Source organism: Mesoplodon bidens (genome assembly GCF_964165515.1).
Source record: "Mesoplodon bidens genome assembly, chromosome: 4".
NCBI classification, from domain to species: Eukaryota; Metazoa; Chordata; class Mammalia; order Artiodactyla; family Ziphiidae; genus Mesoplodon; species Mesoplodon bidens.
In genome coordinates this window covers 52,710,696-52,733,547 of record NC_138160.1, presented here as the reverse complement: position 1 = coordinate 52,733,547, position 22,852 = coordinate 52,710,696, and the positions used below count along the sequence as shown (strand labels likewise).

The window sequence follows — 22,852 nt, the reverse complement described above, 5'->3', positions numbered from 1 at the left end:
TTGCGAAGTGGTTGATTGGAAAACACAAGAGGGAATGGGAAATTTAGATTAATGGGTGTAGGTTTGGAACTGCCTAGTCAGGCATTTAAAAGCAGTGAGAGTAGCTACAACCTGGTGACAGATATGCAGACAAAGATCTAGCAGCTGAACCTGCTGATACTGCTAGGATGAGTCTGCCGTAGTATCCTAAAGCTGTCTCTAAAGACTGGATCATAACCTCTTGACTCCTGTGTGTTACGCAAGACACTACCACTCTTGCTTATCATTACAAAATTTAAGGGCTAAAGTACACAAGGACCTTCTTGCCTTCTATTTTGTACTCCAAAGGTTGGTTGTATCATTTTCCAAGAAGTTATTATTTTGCAAAAACTCAAACTCTTTTCCCTACTATGCTTGTGTGTATTTCAACATTCTGTCTCAGAGGAACCTCAGTAAATAGAGGTGAAATTGTTTTAATAATGGTAGTATAGAAACAGTGAACTATCAAAAATAAGCTTTTGTCTTCAGTGCTTGAATTCTCATATCCTCTTATTATCACTACTGCTAGTTCCTAGGGTAAATGACCAGGAAAAAAAATTCCTGAACTCTAGAGCTAATTTCTCTTGTAATCTAGTCAGTGGATTCCTTATCCATCATTCCTAAATGGAAGAGGAAATTATTCCCAGAGCTAGTTTTATTTGTTTAATTTCTCATAACTTTTTTTAAACATACTAACAGTAGTTCTTCTAAACTTATGGTAGTTATAAAACAACAACAACAAAAATAGCTCTTCAAGAGAAAGTGAAAGTGACTATTTTAAGATCAAATCAAGTAGATTTCAAAACTAAGAATATTACAAGGGATAAAGAAGGTTTTTTTTTCTTTCATAATGATGAAAGGGTCAGTCAAGAGAACATGGAATACCAACACTAGTATTCTATACCTAGTAACAAAATTTGAAATATATGAAGCAAACTCTGATAGAACGACCAGGGAAAATCCTTGTGGATAAAAAAGATCTACATTTATAGTCGGAGATTTCATTACAATTCAGTAATTGTTGGAACAAGTAGGCAGTAAATCAGAAAGGATAAAGTATACCTGAATGACACTGTCAACCAACTTGTCCTATTTAACATTTATAGAACACCTCACTCAGCAGCAGCAGAATACAGTTTTTTTTCCCTCAGTGCACACAGAACATCTACCAAGATAGACCTTATTCTGTGCTATAAAACAAGTCTCAATAAACTTGAGTATTCAAGTCATGCAAAGTATCTTCTCTAGCCACAAGGAAATTAAATTAGAAATCGATAACAGGTAGCTTCTTGGAAAATTCCCAAGTAATTGTAGCCCAACACACTTCTAAATGTCCCATTGGGTCAAAGAAAAAAAAGAGCCAAAGGAAATTAGAAAGTACTTTTCAACTGTATGAAAATAAAAATACAACATAACATTTATGAGATGTCCCTAAAGCAGCACTTAGAGGCAAATTTATGGCATTCCATGCCTGTATTAGAAGAGAAGAAATATCTCAAATTTATGACTTCAACTTCTACCTTAAACTCGAAAAAGAAGAGCAAATGAAACCTGAAGTAAGCAGAAGAAAGGACATAATAAAGATCAGAGGTGAGGGCTTCCCTGGTGGCACAGTGGTTGAGAGTCTGCCTGCCGATGCAGGGGACATGGGTTCGTGCCCTGTTCCGGGAAGATCCCACATGCCGCAGAGCGGCTGGGCCCATGAGCCATAGCCATGGCTAAGCCTGTGCATCTGGAGCCTGTGCTCCACAATGGGAGAGGCCACAGCAGTGAGAGGGCTGCATACCACAAAAAAAAAAAAAAAAAAAGAAAGAAAAAAGATCAGAGGTGAAATCAGTGAAATGGAAAATAGAGAAACAATAGAGAAAAATGAGTGAAACCAAGAGCTGGTTCTTTGAGAAGATCTATAAAAGTGAAAATTCACTATCCAAACTGTTTGGGTTAAAAAAAAAGTCATAAATTACCAGTATCAGAAATGAACGAAGTAACAACACTACAGATTACACAGATGCTAAAATAGAATATTATGAATAACCTTATGCCAATAAACTGGACAACTTAGATAAACTGGACAAATTACTTGAAAGATACAAAGTACCAAAACTCTTTCAAGAAGAAATAGGTAAACTGAGTGGTCTGCATCTATTACAGAAGTTAAATGTTTTAAAACTTTCAGCGAAGAAAACGCCATGGCTGAATGGCTTCTCATGAATTCTGCCAAACATTTAAAGGAGAAGTAATACCACTTCTACATAAAATCTTTTAAAAATTAAAGAGGGAATACTTTCCAACTCAACTTATAAGACCAGCATTACCCTAATAACAAAACCAGATAAAGAGGGGCTTCCCTGGTGGCACAGTGGTTAAGAATCCGCCTGCCAATGCAGGGGACACGACTTTGAGCCCTGCCTGGGGAAGATCCCACATGCCACGGAGCCAGCTAAGCCCGTGCACCACAACTACTGAGCCCACGTGCCACAACTACTGAAGCCCGTGCACCTAGAGCCCATGCTCTGCAACAAGAGAAGCCACTGCAATGAGACGCCTGTGCACCACAACGAAGAGTAGCCCCCACTTGCTGCAACCAGAGAAAGCCCACGCACAGCAACAAAGAGCCAACTCAAAAATTTTTTAAAAAATTTTAAATTAAAAAAAAACAGATAAAGACATTACAAGGAAAGCAGAGACTCTCAAAGAGAATTTTAAGCAATTCTAAGCAATTTAAAAAATGTTAGTAAGTCAAATCCAACAATACATAAAAAGGATAATATATTATGACCAAGTGGAGTTTATTGCAGGAATACAATATTTGTTTTACATTCAAAAGTCATTGTAATTTGCTATTTTTAACAGACCAAAGAAGAAAATCTGTAGTATTTTAAGAAAACCAATATTTTAAGAAAAATTATTTGAGGAAGTCCATCTTCCATTTTTTATAAAAATTTTCAGCACACTAGGAAAAGAAGGAAACTTCATCAGCCTGATAAAGGATGTCCATAAAAAACAGAAAGATTACACTATACTTAATGATAAAAGACTGAATGTTTCCATAACATAAGGAACAAATCAAAGATGTCCATTCCTACCACTTATTTTCAGCATTGTAGTAGGGATTCTAGTCATGTAATAAGGCAAGAAAAAGAAATTAAAGTCATCCAGATTAGAAGAGGAAGAGTAAAAACTGTCTTTATTTGCAGATGACTTGGTCATCTATGTAGAAAGCCTAGAAGAAAAGTTCTAGAACTAATAACTACTTTTAGCCAAGTTGTAGGATGCAAGATCAATCAATGGGCAAAAAATCAATGTATTTCTGTATGCTGGCAGTGAACAATCAGAAATTGAAATTTTAAAAATACCTATTATAATAGCATTAAAAGTATGAAATACTTAGGGATAAATCTGACAAAAGATGTGCAAGACTGAAACATACAAAACACTGATGAGGGATATTAAAGAAATGAATAAATCAAAAGATATACCATATTTATGGACTAGAAGATTCAATCTTTTTAAAAGTTAGTTCTCACTCTTTGACATAAATTGTAGCAGTATCCTTCTGGATCTGCCTCCTAGAGTAATGAAAATGAAAACAAACATAAACAAGTGGGACCTAACTAAACTTAAAGGCTTTTGCACAGCAAAGGAAACCATAAATAAAATGACAGTCAACCCACAGAATGGGAGAAAATATTTGCAAACAAAGCGGCTAACAAAGGATTACTCTCCAAAATATACTAACAGCTCATGTAGCTCAATATCAAAAAAAACAACCCAGTCAAAAAATGGTCAGAAGATCTAAATAGACATTTCTCCAAAGAAGTCATATAGGTGGCCAACAGGCACATGAAAATATGCTCAACATCACTAATTTTTAGAGAAATGCAAATCAAAACTACAGTGAGGTATCACCTCACACTAGTCAGAATGGCCATCATCAAAAAGTCTACAAACAATAAATGCTGGAGAGGGTGTGGAGAAAAGGGAACGCTCCTACACTGTTGGTGGGAATGTAAATTGGTACAGCCACTATGGAGAATAGTATGGAGGTTCCAACTAAAACTAGAGCTGCCACATGATCCAGCAGTCCCACTCCTGGGCATATATCCAGAAAAAAACATAATTTGAAAAGATACATGCACCCCAGTGTTCACTGCAACACTATTTACAATAGCCGAGACATGGAAACAGCCTAAATGTCCATTGACAGCAGAATGGATAAAGAAGATGTGGTACATATATACAATGGAATGTTACTCTGCCATAAAAAAGAATGAAATAATGCCATTTGCAGCAACATGGATGGACCTAGAGATTATCATACTAAGTGAAATAAGTTAGACAAAGACATATATCACTTATATGTGGAATCTAAAAAGATGATACAGGTGAACTTATTTACAAAACAGAAACAGACTCACAGACTTGGAAAACATACTTATGGTTACCAAAGGGGAAAGGTGGGTGGGAGATAAATTAGGAGTTTGGGACTAACACATACACACGACTATATATTAAAATAAATAATCACAAGGACCTACTGTATAGCACAGGAAACTCTACTTAGTATTCTGTAATAACCTATATGGGAAAAGAATCTGAAAAAGAATGGCTATATGTATATGTATAACTGAATCACTTTGCTGTACACCTGAAACTAATGCAACATTGTAAATCAATATAAAATAAAAATTAAATTTAAAAAATAAATTAATTAAAATGTCAGTTCTCTCCAACTTGATTTATAGATTCAAACTAATCACAATCAAATTCAAGCAGGCTGTTTTAGACACTGACAAGTCAATTCTAAAGTTCTTGTGGAAATGTAAAGAACCTAGAATAGCCAAAATACTTTGAAAAAGAACTAAAGTTGGTAAGATTAACACAGCCTACTTTCAAACTTTCTGTAAAGCTACAAGTAATCCCAACAATGTGGTATTGATGTAAAAGTTGATTAGTATAAGTGAATAGCAACATACATATATGGCCAATTCATTTTTTTAACTGTTTATTTTGAGATAATTGTAGATTCATATGCAGCTGTAAGAAATAATACAGAGAATTCCTTGTACCCTTTACCCATTTCCCTCATCTTCCAAAATTGTATTACAGTATCACAGCCAGGACATTGACTTTGATACAATCAATGTACACAATATTTCTAACACTACAAGGATCACTCATATTGCCGTTCTATAGCCATACCTTTCCTCTTGTCCTTACTTAATCTCTGGCAACCAAAATTTTGCTATTTCTCTAATACTGTAATTTCAAAAATGTTTTATAAATGAAACCATACTTTTCCAGATTGGATTTTTTTCACTAGCTGTAATTCTCTGGAGATTCACTCAGGTTGCTATATTTATAAATAGTTTGTTCCTTTTTATTGTTGAATAGTAGTCTATGATATGGATACCACAGTTTAAGCATTCACCCATTTAAGGACATCTGAGTTGTTTCCAGTTTGGGGCTATTATAAATAAAGCTGCTATCAACAGGATTCGGGTAAACATAAATCTTTATTTCTATGAGATAATTATCCAAGAGTACAATTGCTGAGTTTTATGGTAGTTGCATGTTTAGTTGCTTAATAAACTGCCAAACTGTTTTCCAGAGTGGCTATACTATTTTACATCCCTACCAAAACATGTATGAGTGACCCCATTTCTCTGCATCCTCACCAGCATTTGATTTTGTCACTTTATAAAAATCTTAGCTTTTTGATGATGTACAATTACATCTCAATGTAGTTTTAATTTATATTTCCCCAATGGCTAATAATGTTAAACATTATTTCATAGTGTTGAATGTTGAGTTCTTTACATATTCTAGATACTAGTCCTTTTTTAGATGCCTGGTTTGCAAATATTTATCCCAATATGTGGCTTTTCTTTTCATCCTCTTAATAGGTGTTTCACAGAACAATAGTTTTTAATTTTGATAAAGTCCAATTTATTAATTTTTCCTCTTATAGATTATGCTTTGGTTTCAAGTGTAACTCTTTGCCTGTCTCTTGGTCTCCTTTACTTTTTTCTAAAGTTTTTATAGTTTTATATTTTACATTAGGTCCATCATCCATTTGATTTGATTATTGTATAAAATGTGAAACTTAGAGCACTTAGTATTTTGCTTAAGAATGACCAGTTGTTCCAGCACTGTTTATTGAAAGGCTATCTTTCTTCCACTGAATTGCTTTTGTGCTCTTGCCAAAAATAAGTTGGACCTATTCGTGTGGGTTTGTTTCTTGGCTGTCTGTAATGTTCCATTGATCTATGTATCTATCCCGCCACCCAGTCTTGATTAATGTAGCTATAAGTCTCAAAGTTGGAGGGACTGATTTTTTCTACTTTATTCTTCTTTTTCAAAATTGTTTCAACTATTCTAGTTTCTTTTCCCTTCCATATAAATTTTAGAATAATGTTTATGTCTACAAAGAATCTTTCTGGGATTTTGATAGGCATTGCCTTAAACATGTATATCAATTTGGGGAGAATTGACACCTTTACTGTGTTGAGTATTCCAACCCATGAATGCAATATGTCTCTCTGTTTATTTAAATCTTTGATTTCTTTTCTCAGCATTGTGTAGTTTTAGGATTATACCTATAAATTTTTTTTGAAAAATTATAAATTTTTTTTTATTTCGTTGCCTGCATGTTCATTACAAGTATATAGAAATACAAATGACTTTATCTTTTATCTTTGCTAAACTCACTGATTAGTTCTAGGAGTTTTTGGTAGATTCTTTGGAATTTTCTATGTAAACCATCATGTCATCTGCAAATAGGAACAGTTTTATTTCTTCCATTTTGATCTGTAAGCGTTTTGTTTTCCTTTCTTGATTTATTGCTATGGCTAGAACTTATAGCACTATGTTGAAAAAGAGCAGTGAGAAGTGAATTCTTACCTGGATTCCAGTTCTAGGGGACAAAACCATACAGACCTTAATGGTTAGCTGTAAGATTTTTTTGTAGCTGCTCTTTATCAAGTTGGGGAAGTTTCCCTCTATTCCTATTTTTAAAGAGTTTTTATCATGAATGGGTGTCAGATTTTGCCAAATGCATTTTCTGCATCAGTTGATATGATCCTACAATTTTTCTTGTTTAGCCCCTTAATACAGTAGATTACATTAATTGATTTTTGAATATTCAACCAGCCTTGCATCCCTTGAATAAATCACACTTGGTCACAATGTATAACTTTTTTAATTTTTTTTTTTTTAATTTTTTTTTTTTTTGCGGTATGCGGACCTCTCACTGTTGTGGCCTCTCCCGTTGTGGAGCACAGGCTCCGGACGTGCAGGCTCAGCGGCCATGGCTCACGGGCCTAGCCTCTCCGCAGCATGTGGGATCTTCCCGAACCAGGGCACGAACCCGCATCCCCTGCATCAGCCGGCGGACTCTCAACCACTGCGCCACCAGGGAAACCCTTTTTTAAAATATTAAATGCTGAATTCTATTTGCTAATATTCTGTTAATGATTATTTGCATCTATGTTCATGAGAGATGTTAGTCTGTGGTTTTCTAATTTTGTACTATTTTAGTCTGATTTTGGTATCAGAGTAACATTAGCATCATAGAATATTGAGAAGAGTTTCCTTCTCTTCTATTTATTGGATAAGATTATATAAAATTTGTCTTAATTCTTCTTTAAATGCTTAGTAGAAATTTTCAGTGTAATCATCTGGGCCTGCAGATTTGCTTTTCAGGAGCTTTTAAATTACAGATTCAATTGTCTTAATAGTTATAAGGTTATTGAAATTATTTACATCATATTAGATGAGTTGTGGCAATTTGTGTTTTTTGAGAAAGGGGTCCATATTGTCTAAGTTGTTAAATTTATGCTTGTAGGGTTGCTTATAGTATTCACTTACCCTTTTGATTTCTGCAGGGTCTGTAGTGATATCCCCATTTTATTGCTGATATTAGTAACTTGTGTCTTCTCTTTCTTCTTTCACAGTCTTATTAGAGATCTGTGGTGTTTTATTGATCCAGTTCTTTGTTTAATTTTTTCTTCTGTTTTCAATTTCATTAATTCTTGTTCTTATCTTTTTCCTTATACTTGTTTGGGTTTATTTAGCTCCCCCCACCCAGGTTCTTGAGGTAGAAGTTTATATTATTAATTTAAGACTTTACCTCTTTTTAAAAAAATTTTTTTTATTAGTTTCTGCTTTATAACAAAGTGAATCAGTTATACATATACATATATCCCTATATCTATTCCCTCTTTCCTCTCCCTCGCTCCCACCCTCCCTATCCCACCCCTCTAGGTGGTCACAAAACACCGAGCTAATCTCCCTGTGCTATGCAGCTGCTTCCCACTAGCTATCTATTTTACATTTGGTAGTGTATATATGTCCATGCCTCTCTCTCACTTTGTCCCAGCTTACCCTTCCTCCTCCCCATATCCTCAAGTCCATTCTCTAGTAGGTCTGTGTCTTTATTCCCGTCTTGCCCCTAGGTTCCTCATGACCATTTTTCTTTTTTTTAGATTCCATATCTATATGTTAGCATACAGTATTTGTTTTTCTCTTTCTGACTTACTTCACTCTGTATGACAGACTCTAGGTCCATCCACCTCACTACAAATAACTCAGTTTCGTTTCTTTTTATGGCTGAGTAATATTCCATTGTATATATGTGCCACATCTTCTTTATCCATTAATTCGATGATGGACACTTAGGTTGCTTCCATGTCCTGGCTATTGTAAATAGATCTGCAATGAACATTGTGGTACATGACTCTTTTTGAATTATGGTTTTCTCAGGGTATATGCCCAGTAGTGGGATTGCTGGCTTGTATGGTAATTCTATTTTTTAGTTTTTTAAGGAACCTCCATACTGTTCTCCATAGTGGCTGTACCAATTTACATTCCTACCAACAGTGCAAGAGGGTTTCCTTTTCTCCACACCCTCTCCAGCATTTATTGTTTGTAGATTTTTTGATGATGGCCATTCTGACTGGTGTGAGATGATATCTCATTGTAGTTTTGATTTGCATTTCTCTAATGATTAATGATGTTGAGCATTCTTTCATGTGTTTGTTGACAATCTGTATGTCTTCTTTGGAGAAATGTCTATTTAGGTCTTCTGCCCATTTTTGGATTGGGTTGTTTGGTTTTTTGATACTGAGCTGCATGAGCTGCTTGTAAATTTTGGAGATTAATCCTTTGTCAGTTGCTTCATTTGCAAATATTTTCTCCCATTCTGAGGGTTGTCTTTTCATCTTGTTTATGGTTTCCTTTGCTGTGCAAAAGCTTTGAAGTTTCTTTAGGTCCCATTTGTTTATTTTTGTTTTTATTTCCATTTCTCTAGGAGGTGTGTCAAAAAGGATCTTGCTGTGATTTATGTCATGGAGGATTCTGCCTATGTTTTCCTCTAAGAGTTTAATAGTGTCTGGCCTTACATTTAGGTCTTTAATCCATTTTAAGTTTATTTTTGTGTATGGTGTTAGGGAGTGTTCTAACTGCATTCTTTTACATGTAGCTCTCCAGTTTTCCCAGCACCACTTACTGAAGAGACTGTCTTTTCTCCACTGTATATTCTTGCCTCCTTTATCAAAGATAAGGTGACCATATGTGCGTGGGTTTATCTCTGGGCTTTCTATCCTGTTCCATTGATCTATCTTGCTGTTTTTGTGCCAGTACCATACAGTCTTGATTACTGTAGCTTTGTAGTATAGTCTGAAGTCAGGGAGCCTGATTCCTCCAGCTCTGTTTTTCTTTCCCAAGATTGCTTTGGCTATTCAGAGTCTTTTGTGTTTGCATACAAATTGTGAGATTTTTTGTTCTAGTTCTGTGAAAAATGCCAGTGGTAGTTTGATAGGGATTGCATTGATTCTGTAGATTGCTTTGGGTAGTATAGTCATTTTCACGATGTTGATTCTTCCAATCCAAGAACATGGTATATCTCTTCATCTATTTGTATCATCTTTAATTTCTTTCATCAGTGTCTTATAATTTTCTGCATACATGTCTTTTGTCTCCTTAGGTAGGTTTACTCCTAGATATTTTATTCTTTTTGTTGCAATGGTAAATGGGAGTGTTTGCTTGATTTCACTTTCAGATTTTTCATCATTAGTGTATAGGAATGCAAGAGATTGCTGTGCATTAATTTTGTATCCTGCTACTTTACCAGATTCATTGATTAGCTCTAGTAGTTTTCTGGTAACACCTTTAGGATTCTCTATGTATAGTATCGTGTCATGTGCAAACAGTGACAGCTTTACTTCTTCTTTTCCGATTTGTATTCCTTTTATTTCTTTGTCTTACCTGATTGCTGTGGCTAAAACTTCCAAAACTATGTTGAATGATAGTGGTGAGAGTGGGCAACCTTGTCTTGTTCCTGATCTTAGTGGAAATGGTTTCAGTTTTTCACCATTGAGGATGATTTTGGCTGTGGGTTTGTCATATATGGCCTTTATTATGTTGAGGTAAGTTCCCTCTATGCCTACTTTCTGGAGAGTTTTTATCATAAATGGGTGTTGAATTTTGTCGAAAGCTTTCTCTGCATCTATTGAGATGATTATATGGTTTTTCTCCTTCAATTTGTTAATGTGGTGTATCACATTATTTGCATATATTGAAGAATCCTTGCATCCCTGGGGTAAACCCCACTTAATCATGGTGTATGATCCTTTTAATGTGCTGTTGGATTCTGTTTCCTAGTATTTTGTCCAGGATTTTTGCATCTCTGTCCACCAGTGTTATTGGCCTGTAGTTTTCTTTCTTTGTGACATCTTTGGTTTTGTTATCAAGGTGATGGTAGCCTTGTAGCATGAGTTTGGGATTATTCCTCCCTCTGCTATATTTTTTAAGAGTTTGAGAAGGATGGGTGTTAGCTGTTCTCTAAATGTTTGATAGAATTCGCCTGTGAAGCCATCTGTCTTTTCATTTTTGTAGAATATTTTCACTGGGTAGAGGATTCCAGGATTCCACTTCTTTCTAGCTTCCATCTTTTCTGATAAGAAATCTGCTTTCATTCTAATTGTTTTGCTTCTATAAGTAACATATCATTTTTCTCTGACTGCTTTCAATATTTTTTCTTTGTCATTAGTTTTCATAAGCTTAATTATGATGTGTCTTGATATGAATTTCTTTGAGTTTATTTTGAATTTGTAGGTTTATGTCTCTTACCAAATTCAGGAAGTTTTCAGCAATTATTTAATCAAGCACCTTTTTTTTAAGCCTTCTTTATCCTTGCTTTGCAGGATTCTAATGACATAAATATTAGCTCTTTTGCTGTTATCCCACAGGTTTCTGAAGCTCTGTTCTTTTTAAGTCTTTTTTCTCTCCATCATTCAGATAGGTTGATTTATATTGTTTTGTCTCCCTGTTCAGTGATTATTTCCTCTGTGTTTCCATTCAGCTCTTGAGCCCTTCCACTGAGTTTTTTATTTCAGTTTATTGTATTTTTAGTTCTAAAATTTCTATTTGTTTCTTCTTGGATTTTTTAAAAATTAATTTATTTGTTTTTATTTTTGGCTGTGTTTGGTCTTTGTTGCTGTGTGCGGGCTTTCTCTAGTTGCAACGAGCAGGGGCTACTCTTTGTTGCAGTGCACAGGCTTCTCATTGTTGTGGCTTCTCTTGTTGTGGAGCATGGGCTCTAGGCGTGTGGGCTTCAGCAGTTGTGACACGTGGGCTCTAGAGCGCAGGCTTAGTATTTGTGGCACACGGGATTAGTTGCTTCGCACCATGTGGGATCTTCCCGGACCAGGGATCAAACCCATTTCCTCTGCATTGACAGGCAGATTCTTAACCACTGAGCCACCAGGGAAGCCCTCTTTGGATAATTTATTTCTTTGGTTATTTCTATTTTTTCATTTGTTTCAAGCATGTTCATAGTTGACCATTGAAGCATTTTTATGATGGCTGCATTGAAATCTTTTTCAGATAATTCTAATATTTCTGTCATTGTGGTGTTGTCATTTATTGTTTAATTTTGTATTCAATTAGAGGTCTTTCTGGTTCTTGATTTGATGATTTCTTTTCAGTTGAAATTTGGACATATATAAAACTCTGGCTTTTCTTTAAACCTTTTGTTTTATCTGATTTTCTCTGGTACCACTCCAGAAGGAAAATTGAGGATGCCAACTTGATCCTGCCAGATGAAAATAAAAGTTCAGTTTCACCACTCAGCCTCCACCAAAACCTAAGGTGGACATGGCTTCTTATTACTGCTGGGTGAAGGTTGGAATTTCAGCTCCCTGTGTGGTGCCCCCTGACACCATGTTGAGGGTAGTCTTGTTACCACAGGGTGACAGTGAAAGCACTGACTTTCATTAGGTCTCTTCTGACAATACTTAAGCGTGGAGGGGAGGAGTGCCTCGTTACTGCTGGGTGGGGTTGGAGATCCAGGCTCCTTGGTTCACTGTAATGGAGGTCTTATTACTGGTCAGTGGGGATGAAAGTTTGGCTCACCACTTAGACTTCTCAGGAAGGGGGATTGAGATATCTCTTCACAGACTCACAGGGGGAAGTCTATGTTCTTCACTCAGCCTTTGGTAACATGGGTGGGGGTGGTGCCCCATTTTTTTCTGTGGTGTTTGGCTGGAAATGGCAGTTATTATCTAAAAGTTTCCTGTCACTAGGCTGTCCCTTTCTTGGTCCTTTGGCTAGAGAGAGCAGGCTATTGTTGGGGTATTTTTGTCTGCACCTGTTGACATTGCCAGGTTGCCGGCTTCTTCAGCTGTAAGTCTGGGCTGTATAAAGCAAAAAGAAATTTCAGGGAACTCAGCAGTGTGTCGTTTTCTGTATTTCAAGATCCCTAGCTAGTGTCTGTCTTTCCACCTTTTACAGTCTTCTTATGCTTGTTTTTGTAATGTCTGGGGTTTGTAGTTATATTAATGGGAGGAATAGGAAAAGTACATCTACTTCATCTTCCTAGAAGCAGAAGTTCAATTGATTTTTGACAGAGGTGAAAAGACGGTTTTGTATAGAAAGAATAGTCTTTTCAGCAAATGGTGTTAGCATAAAAGAATGTCAAAAAAAAGTGTAAGTGAAAGAAATAAGTTGGAAAATATTATATATTATATGCCACAATCCATTTTTCAAATGAAATAAAAACTTGGGACTTACATGTAATTATGTTTGTATAAGTGAATGTTTGTGTGTATTTGGTTATGTATAGAGAAAGCCTAGAAGAATACACACCAAATTGTGTACTTAATAAACAAGATAGAGAATAGTATGTATTCTCTCCTTCCAAGATACCAACGACATAAATATTAAATGTGGTTATTGTCCCATGACCTTAGGATTTCATGATCCTAATTTTGCTTGAAAAAGAAGATTTTTTAAATTATACATGATTGTATTGTTTCGTTTCTTAAAGCCTGGAATAGTACCCACCAAACTGTCGATATTGATTTGCTTTAGGAATTAGAAATGAAATATTTGAATTTTTTACTTAATGTACTTAGTAGATTTGAAATCTGTATTAAAAGCATATAGTGGGCTTCCCTGGTGGCACAGTGGTTGAGAGTCTGCCTGCCAATGCAGGGGACATGTGTTTGTGCCCCGGTCTGGGAAGATCCCACATGCCGTGGAGCGGCTGGGCCCGTGAGCCATGGCCGCTGAGCCTGCGTGTCCAGAGCCTGTGCTCCACAACGGGAGAGGCCACAACAGTGAGAGGCCTGCGTGCCGAAAAAAAAAAAAAAAAAGCATATAGTACTTTTATAATGTTTTTAATGAGTAAAAATAATCAAGAAAGGGGACATTGTTACAAAAAAAGTGCAGTATCCCAACAGTGAAATTCACCAACCAACAACCAAAATCAAAAAATGTATACATACCATATTAGTATATAAACTGATGGTGACCTGATTCTTTCCCCTCAACACACAGGAATAAATGAAGAAGAGGAGAAGAAAAAAGCAAAAAGCAAAGAGAAAATCAAGTTGAAAAAAAAAAGGAAAAGGTATTTTTTTAACTTTTTTTTTTAAAAAACAGGACTGTGGATCTAGATGGATTATAAAATTTTATTTTTCATGTTATAGCCCAGTTAATTTAATATTATCTTAAGAGTGTTCAGTTGTTTCAGTAAAATAACAAAATCCTTCATGTCAGGAATCAAAAATAAAGTCAGCACTCAACCACCTTAAATTTTCTTTTTTGGAGCAAATCAAGGTATAAATAAATAACAGCCCCACCTGCTTCTTTTATGTATTCTATTTGTATTCTAGAATTTTTAAGTTTTAGAACATCAGTTAAGTTTTTAATTGGGCATATGTCTAAATTCTTCACATATATGTTTTGTCCTCATATGTATGAAGTTGGAGCTTAAATATTTGTATTCTCAAAATATCATTGCCATGGCTAAGAAATTAATTTATTAATAGGATTTATATACTCGTTTGTCATGCTAAATACCTTCAGATCTTTCAGAATTCACATCATCCACCTATGAATTTTTACTATCAACTCTTTTAACAACAACTGGCTAAAGAAATTGATCAAAAGACTTAAGAGGCAACTTCTTCCTTGGTTCATGAGTGAGCTTTCATTTACACTAGAATAAACATGTACATATAGACACTTTTTAGGGCATTTAGCAGGTAGTAATATCTAGCTTGGACCTTAGTTCTCTGACAGTAGGTTCTGCACATCAGGTGTTGTCACTTTGTAGTTTTTATAGAGCATGTAATATATACATTCTAACACCCTCAGCTACTTTATAAATTGGAAAAGTTAACTCACTTTCAGGTGTTAGGAGTTAATAATGTTTAAGAACTAACACAGGAAGGTAGAACTCAGTGTATCGTGTAGTCTGATGAGTGTATTGTTTAATCATTTGCATTAGCACAACATATGGATCGCTTACAGGAGAAGTGAGATTTTCTGTTTTCTTCCAAATTTTCACATACTGGTTTTAGAGTAACGTATTATTTACTCAATCCTCTCTACCTTGGGCCTCACCCACCTCAGACAGGGCCTGAAATTAAAAGAACTTTCCTAAGTACACTTAGCAAAGGTAACGCCACCTGATGTGGTTGCTCTGCCAAAGTGCAACATTCTGCCTTAAAGAGAACCCAGGTCCAGAAAGCCAAAGAAAAAAGTGCAGGCAGAGAAGCAGCGCTGGTTAGAATGTAGAGGTCAAGCAGGTCTTTAAACAGGAAAGTAGGCAAGAGTTGAGAAAAAGAGTTGAAGAGAGTGCAAGAGAATACATGAGAAAATAAGCTCAGGAGATGGCCAGAGTCTGAGAAGGTGGACAAGGAAGAGGAAGGAACACAATATTACAGAAACGGGGGAGGCTGAGAGTCCCTGATCAAGGAAGGCAGTCAAGGAATTTGCACAGTGAGTCACTCTACAGACACAACCTTGTAGTCTCATGTGTTTACTTTGCCTTCTACTGTATGTCTTTTAGGTTTTCTTAGTTTGGGTTTTAACTTCTAATGTTTAGATCACTCAGCTATCTCTGGGATGCCTTTTAGATTTTAAATTAACTCAGTTTCTGTTTTGTCAACACATATTTGGGGTCTGGATATTGTTGCACATCTTTTTATACATCTCTTAAGAGAGCTGGGGTTTTTTTGTTCGTTTTTTGTTATTTTTCATTAGAGGAAAGAATTCTACAGTTTATTTTCCCATTTTAGTATTCGAGTAATATAACAAAAATAAAGTATAATGATAAGTTATTCTCAATCATTTATACAGAGTATACATTTAAAAGCATTCTTTCTGTAACTAGTGAAAATTATTTCAGAATGCAAGTGTTCATCTGTATCGCTCTGCATGTAAAAGAATCAAGTACTTTAACTTGAAAAATAAAATAAAACAAAAGTGCTTTTATTTTGCTAACTTTCAGCTTTCATTCATTTATACAGAGGTACAACTGTAGCCCTTTTTATATAATTGTATCCTTTGTGGGTCTTTTAAGAGAATATGCGAACAAGTTATTATATACACAAGTGAATTGTGTATATAATGAGGGTTGGTAAATGCCATTTTCTTTGCCTTATAAGAAAGATTTTGAAGGGTACACAGGATGAAAAACTGAAAATCAGAGAAAAATTATTTCATCCGTACTGAATTTAAAGCTTGTAACTAGAACTGAGCAGAACAGAGACATTTGTTTTGTTAGTTTCTCTGGCTAAGTGGCAAAAACTCTGAATACAGTATTTTAAGAGAATACAAATATATAAAGCACATTTTGTTGAATTCCTTTATATTTATACTCCCACCTTGTTCCAAGAAGGATTTAAGGCAGTTCAAATTCCATTTAAATGTACCCATCAACCATAAATACAATTATCAGTCAACATGCATTATTACTCATAGGTCTTATTCATCCAGCTCCACTGAAGAGGACACTTCAAAACAAAAGAAACAAAAATATCAGAAGAAAGAAAAGAAAAAAGAGAAAAAGAGTAAGTCAAAAAAGGGGAAGCATCACAAAAAGGACAAAAAGAAGAGAAAAAAGGAAAAGCATTCCTCTGCCCCTAATAGTTCTGAAATCTCCAAAAAGTAACTGAGACTTTGGCCTGAACCATTAAATTAAAAAATTTGGTTTTGAAAATTATTGGACTTTCCTTGAAATTTGCTATATAATTATGCTTTGCAATAAATCAGAGCCTTTTCCATATAGACATTTTTTCATATATGGGACCATTACTGTCTGGCAGTATTTTAATGTACTATGATTATAGAGTATTGAATCAGTCTTATTACTTGATAGCCATGCCCCAAGTATGGATATTTGTGCAACAAAACTCATCATTTTTGGTATTCCTCTGTGTGTGTGTCTGGCTAGTGTTATTACTTCATAAGTTGATTGTAAATGGCTTTACTACAGTCAACACAGGCAATCTACCTAGCAGTTAATGAGTACTGCTGAATTAAGTGTCCACCTTCCAGTGTTAAAGTGAGGTAGGGGATAATGCTTTACGCTTGACACTGAAAAATTTCATAGCTTTATATCCTATGATAATGTATAAAGAGAGTGAAGTTCTTCACTGTTGTTTTTAAACCTTGGCTTTTTTTGGATGTCACAGGAGATGAAGCTGCTTTATTGGCCTTGACCAGAACGTTTTAAATGAATGGCATCAGCAGGAAGATGATAATGAAAGTATTTATAACAAAATTTCACTGTTTTCTGAGATGCAGAGTTTCTAGTACCTGCCTCTTTAGTTTTAAAACAAAATATTTCTTCCTTGCTTAAAAAGACAAGTCTAGTTCAGCCTACTTGTAGTTCTCATAGAGATGATGCTATGTTGGGCAGGATTTTTAAGATAGACTCCTGGGTTGTTTTACAAATATGCCATATTGGCATGTCTTAAAGAGATACCTCAAACACAGAACTTTTTATTTAGGAGATTAACAGCTAAATCTTCATTAGAACTGATTTTTATTGTATTCAGTATGTAAATTTTATGACGCTTGTTTCTATGGGTAATGTGGAAATTTTTTATAAATGTGAACATATATATATATATATATATTTGTCTGAAATAATTTGTAGTTTTGAAGCAGGTTTCCACTGAATTTATGGTTTCATAAATGACTAGTTTGGGGTGTTTCTCTCTTTGACTTCAATCATAAACCTCAGGAGCAGTGACAAAAATTTAGGATTAAGAATTTTATTCTGTACTTTTTAAAATTTAAGAGTCAGGGAGTTACAACATGAAAGCCTTTATATAACAATGGAAATTTTTATATGAGTCAGCATTTTCAAACACATAGTTGTAGATATAAATGTTTCTACATTTTTTTAATTTCACAATGATCAATGTTATTTACTTTGCTGAATACTTGGATATCCCTTATGTCCAATAAGTTAAATACTTATTATTGTAGCAGCATCGAAAGTCAACTAGTTATCATGGTACAGCACCAAAGATTGTAAGTACCTCACTGTGGTGCAGTTATAAATTTTCAAATTGGCAGCCTACAGACATGGCTGCAGGTGAATTCATTATGATGAAATCAGGTAAGTACACATAACCTCACAGGGTGGAAAGGTGTACTGATTCTTCCTTCACCCAGCACTCCTATCTGGCATGACCTCAGTAAGACTGGGAGAGCCTCATAACTCCTCTTAGCATATGCTTACCTTGTGCAGATTCTAGGGAAGCTACATCCACATCCCTTTTCTAACATTACAGCCATGGAAGTCCTCACACTTGTAGCTTTTCCATAACCTAACTTAGTCCTATGGCCTCCTTAAAAAGAAATCCTCTTGTTTAAATAGCTTAGTCAGTTATTTGGAGAGAAACACAGAGCTACTAGGTTTTTAAGGGTTTGTTTTGCCTTTGCTGTAGTTTATGTATTTTTGAAAACTATATTTTATGAAAATACAATCCCTTGGTTATCAGTATGAAAAAAATAAGTAAAAAAACTTTAAAAAATGATTAGAAAATGCTACATGCAAACGTATGGTCTCGTCCTATTGAGTGTGTAACGTGGTTAAAAATGATAATTGTAGTGACACAAGAGTTGATCCAGTTATTTGTAAGTTTTACTTCTGTTAATTGTAGAGATAATAAGTTGGCTCATCAGATTTGTTATCTGAATGGTGAGACAATCAGTGGCTCAGGAGAGTTATATAAATTTCAGGCCTCATTAACAAATAGAGTTCGCAAATTAAAAGATTTTAATGTTCAGTAATTTTTTTCCCCAGGAAAAACTCTTGGAATTATTCTTGAGTAAATTTCCCATAGTCTGAGAATAGTTTATGAAAGATCTCATCTGAATAAAATTCATTTATTTTTACTAAAGTAATTTTCTTCTGAAGTGATCTTGTTATTATTATTGGGTTTGGATGCAAATCTCACTAATATATTGTAGGAGAGAATTAGTGACATTTCCTCTCAGGCAACATGTAGCATAAGGAAAACTGAACTTAGTAGTAAAAATCCAAAAGTCCTAGTTGTCCGCGCTTCCATTGAAGGTACAGGGGTTCAATCCCTGGTCGGGGAACTAAGATCCCGCATGCCGCACGGTGGCCAAAAAAGCAAGTCCTAGTCGTTCTGGCTACCTGTGTGACCTTCAACAAAGTAATTTACCTTCTCTGGGCCTTGGTGTCTTTCATCTATAAAATATTGTACTAAATTATCTCAGATCCCTTCTAGTCCTTAATATATATGATTATCAATACTTCAAATAATATTATTTTAGAAATGATTTTCATTTAGAATATAAATTATTATATTCATTTATAAATTGTTACAGATAAGCAGGTAGCATTCTGTAAACTGTAAAAGTTGAATTTATTAATATAACTGTTAAACACATGTTACTTCTTTAAGCAGATAATTGGTATTTGGTTCATATCCTTACCACCCAGTGTATGTTATTTTCACTAGATGCAGACAGAATTTATGTTTAGATTTGTATCTGTAACCTGATTATCTGAATACTTTGAGACTATTGCTTTTAGGCTGATGGACCCACGCCCCATACAGTTCCGTATTTCTTTTCTCCATATCATCTGTTGGCTAAAACCTCTCAGAGGGATCCCCCGTTCTTCATACTTAGTACATATCTGTTTACATCTTTGGTTCTTTGAGGCTAAAACATCAATGAATAAAACAACTGTGTGTGTCTGTATTTACGGCTCATTCTGTCTAAAATTACATAGGTCTAGGTTACCTTCAATTAAACTGGATTGAAGAGTTATCAATAACAGTTTTGTTAAATGCCGTTGAGTCCTTTCTTCAATAAACATTTACTGAGTTCCTAGCATGGCAAACACTATGTTAAATACCAGGGATACAGAGATAAATAAGACACATTTCCTTCCCTGAAAGGAATTCACAGTTTAGTTGGTAGGAGAAACAGCAGAACTCACCATTAGGTATTAAGTGCAGTAATTGGGCTTATAGAAACACACAGGAGTACCTAACATAGTCTGGAGAAGTTAGAAGAGGCTACCTAGAAAAAGTAATGCCTGCAGTGCATTTTGATTGAGGGTGAGAGTGGGAGTTGACAGAATGAGTACTGTGAACAAAGCCCACAATAGAAAAAGCTGGGGCGTGTGTGTCAAGAATTATAAGCCCTGTGTGGGGCAGGAGTGGTAAGAATTGAGACCACCATTCTGAGTTCTTAGGTACAAGAGAAGGAGGTTTTATGTTCCATGTTTGGGAGCTTGGACTTTATCTGTAAGCAAGAGGCACCATTAGAGCGTTTGAAGGAACGAAATGACTTTTATTGAGGTTTGGTTTCATCCATTTCATAATCCAATCCCACAGTTTTTAAAGGATGAAATTAGTCTCATTAAAAGCCCGCAATAGAAAATAATTTGAATCTTTGATATCCTATTATCTGATCTCTTCTTCTAGGCCCACTTTTCTAAGTTCTGATTCCTAAAAATTACAGTCTTCTAAAAAGCTACTATATTCTTTATCAGACCCATCCCCAGAATTACATGCATATGTACATAATTTGAAATGTGTTTTGCTTTTAATTTTATTTTAGGTTATTTTTGACTGACAGAATATATTGTGTTGTTATGTTAGTATTTTCAGTCGATAGAAATCATTTAAAATATATTTTTCAATGCAGACTCTTGTAAATTGGTAAGGCTTCTTTTAATATGTTTAATATTGATTTGACTATTTTAATATTTAAATCAATATTATGAAGTACAACTGCTTCAAAGTCACAGTGACACACACCAGCTGGTCTACTAGATAGACCTGTCGCTCTCCCACAGGTTTCCTGGCTTGGCAGGGAGTGCTCCACAGATTCCAACTGATACTAAGTGCTGAGACTCAATTTTCCTGTGCAGTTGGCATCCAAGAACAGTAGGGTTTCTTATGCCAGCTCAATGATAATTTCACTTGCAAAGCCCAGGATCTTCAGACCTCACTTGTCTCCTCCCAACTCCTCTAAAATTTTGCAGAGCGCCAGAGAATTGGGTTGCCTCTTGTAGAGCACAGCCCGTGATGTATGCAGCCATGCCCAGCCCCAGTTTGCCTGCTCCACAGGTTGGGAAGAGTCTGGGGAACCAGGAGCATTTTGCTGGCCTTGAGTCTCTAAGTTTCCTGCTTCTTGTCTGGCCTCTGCTCATCCCCTTGAGCAGCAAAAGTAGACTTACCGGTGCCTTAACTAACTTTCTCAACCTAGATTTTCACCTGAGGCAACATCTAATTAGTAATATAATTATTAATATCTGTGTATCAAGATAGCCAACTTTCTGGAATTTTTTTTTAATCAAAGCTGGATAAAAGATCAAGAAGTACCCACACTTTATGTGCTTTCACAAAAATAGATGAAAATTCTTTGCTTTTATGACCACATAAAATGTCATTTTTGTAATGGAAATGTTTCAACTTTCAGACTTCACACACACTGTGAGCCATTTTAATATTTAAACATTGGCAAAACTGTGCTCTTTTTGAATGTGAAAGCCAACACTGGCAGTAGGATGTTTCAATAATGATCTGGAACTATGCTGTCAGTGTAGCCACATGTGGCTATTAAAATTTAGATTAATTAAATGAAAATGTTTCTCTTCAGTTGCACTAGCCACATTTCAAGTGCTGAGTAGCCACATGTCGCTAGTGGCTACCATGCCAGACAGTGCAGATATAGAAAGAACATTTCCATCATCACAGAAACCTCTACTGGGCAGCGCTGGAATCCCCAGTTCTTAGTAGAAATTTTGACGGGCTAATGATCAAAAGTTTCTAACCCTGAGCTTTGCATGCCTGAGAGCCATAAGGCATTCCTTTCTTTTCCCCCAGCAGACCAGAGAAGCTGTATTTGGCACATTTTGAAAGGATAGTCTTCCAACTACAGAAACTTTGTACAACACGGTAGATGTGTTCAACAGAGCCAGCTTAAAATTAATTCATTTTTCCTACTGAATTCCATTATAGGACCAGGTCTGTGTTCTTATAATAGAGATCACGTTTATGAATGAAAATCTTTTAAAACAATTTTAATTTGCAGAAACTGTAGTTTGTTTGTTAGCTTGTTTTTTTTGCATTACGCAGGCCTTTTACTGTTGTGGCCTCTCCCGTTGTGGAGCACAGGCTCCGGACGCGCAGGCTCAGCGGCCATGGCTCACGGTCCCAGCCGCTTCGCGGCATGTGGGATCTTCCCAGACCGGGGCACAAACCCGTGTTCCCTGTATCGGCAGGCGGACTCTCAACCACTGCGCCACCAGGGAAGCCCCAGAAACTGTAGTTTTATTTCTAGATGTCTAAGTGATACCACTGCAGTAGCCTTAGGTGGGGCCAGAGAGCTAACTTGTTTGTTTTATAACTTTCATTCTAGAAATTCCTTAGGAACTTTATCAGTGAAGGATTTTTATTATAGCTATCCCTTGCAGAAAATATTTATCATGCAGATTATACATAGTGATACATTTTGTTATTGAATGTTAGTTTTTATAAAGGCAATAATACATTGTGTGCTCAGCAAATCCCCTAAAAAAGGCATGGGTTGATTTCTAAGAGACTTAAGAACACGCCACTTCTCGTTCATAAGGCCACCCCCCGAGATTTACCTATCTAGTACCATCTCTTATAAAAATGACTGCCTCGAAGTGTGAGAAACTTGTGAAACGCTGGTAATGTGTCATAAACTTCTCATTGTTCTTCACTGACATAGGTGTGCTTATCTTGTTATTGATAAATTCTATAATTTCTCCTGAAGTATTAACATAATTTCATATAATGTAGAAACATCTTAATTAGCAAATAAAAGTAAACTTATGCACATGGAAATCTATCAGAAACCTTAGTGGGTGTCTAATAAATTAATTGAATGATCAAAACTGCAGCTGTGTCTTGCTTTGTGCGTGGTTTTGGAAAAGTATTATTACGAACTGTATTTGAAGTGAACTCTTTATTTTTGTTGCTCCATCTCTCCAGTGAGCTTTTACAACACAGGATAT

At 35.6% G+C, this 22,852-nt stretch overlaps 1 protein-coding gene across 1 annotated transcript in view; it reads left to right on the top strand.

Annotated features, from left to right (window-relative positions):
• The window catches only part of SREK1IP1 (SREK1 interacting protein 1), a 52,745-nt gene extending 36,155 nt beyond the window's left edge, over nucleotides 1–16,590 (top strand). The window contains exons 4-5 of the mRNA XM_081233937.1: nucleotides 13,858–13,930; nucleotides 16,291–16,590. Coding sequence (XP_081090063.1) covers nucleotides 13,858–13,930; nucleotides 16,291–16,480 — 263 coding nt within the window. The 3' untranslated portion in view covers nucleotides 16,481–16,590. The remainder of the gene's footprint in view (nucleotides 1–13,857; nucleotides 13,931–16,290) is intronic.
• The last annotated feature ends 6,262 nt before the right edge of the window (nucleotides 16,591–22,852 follow it).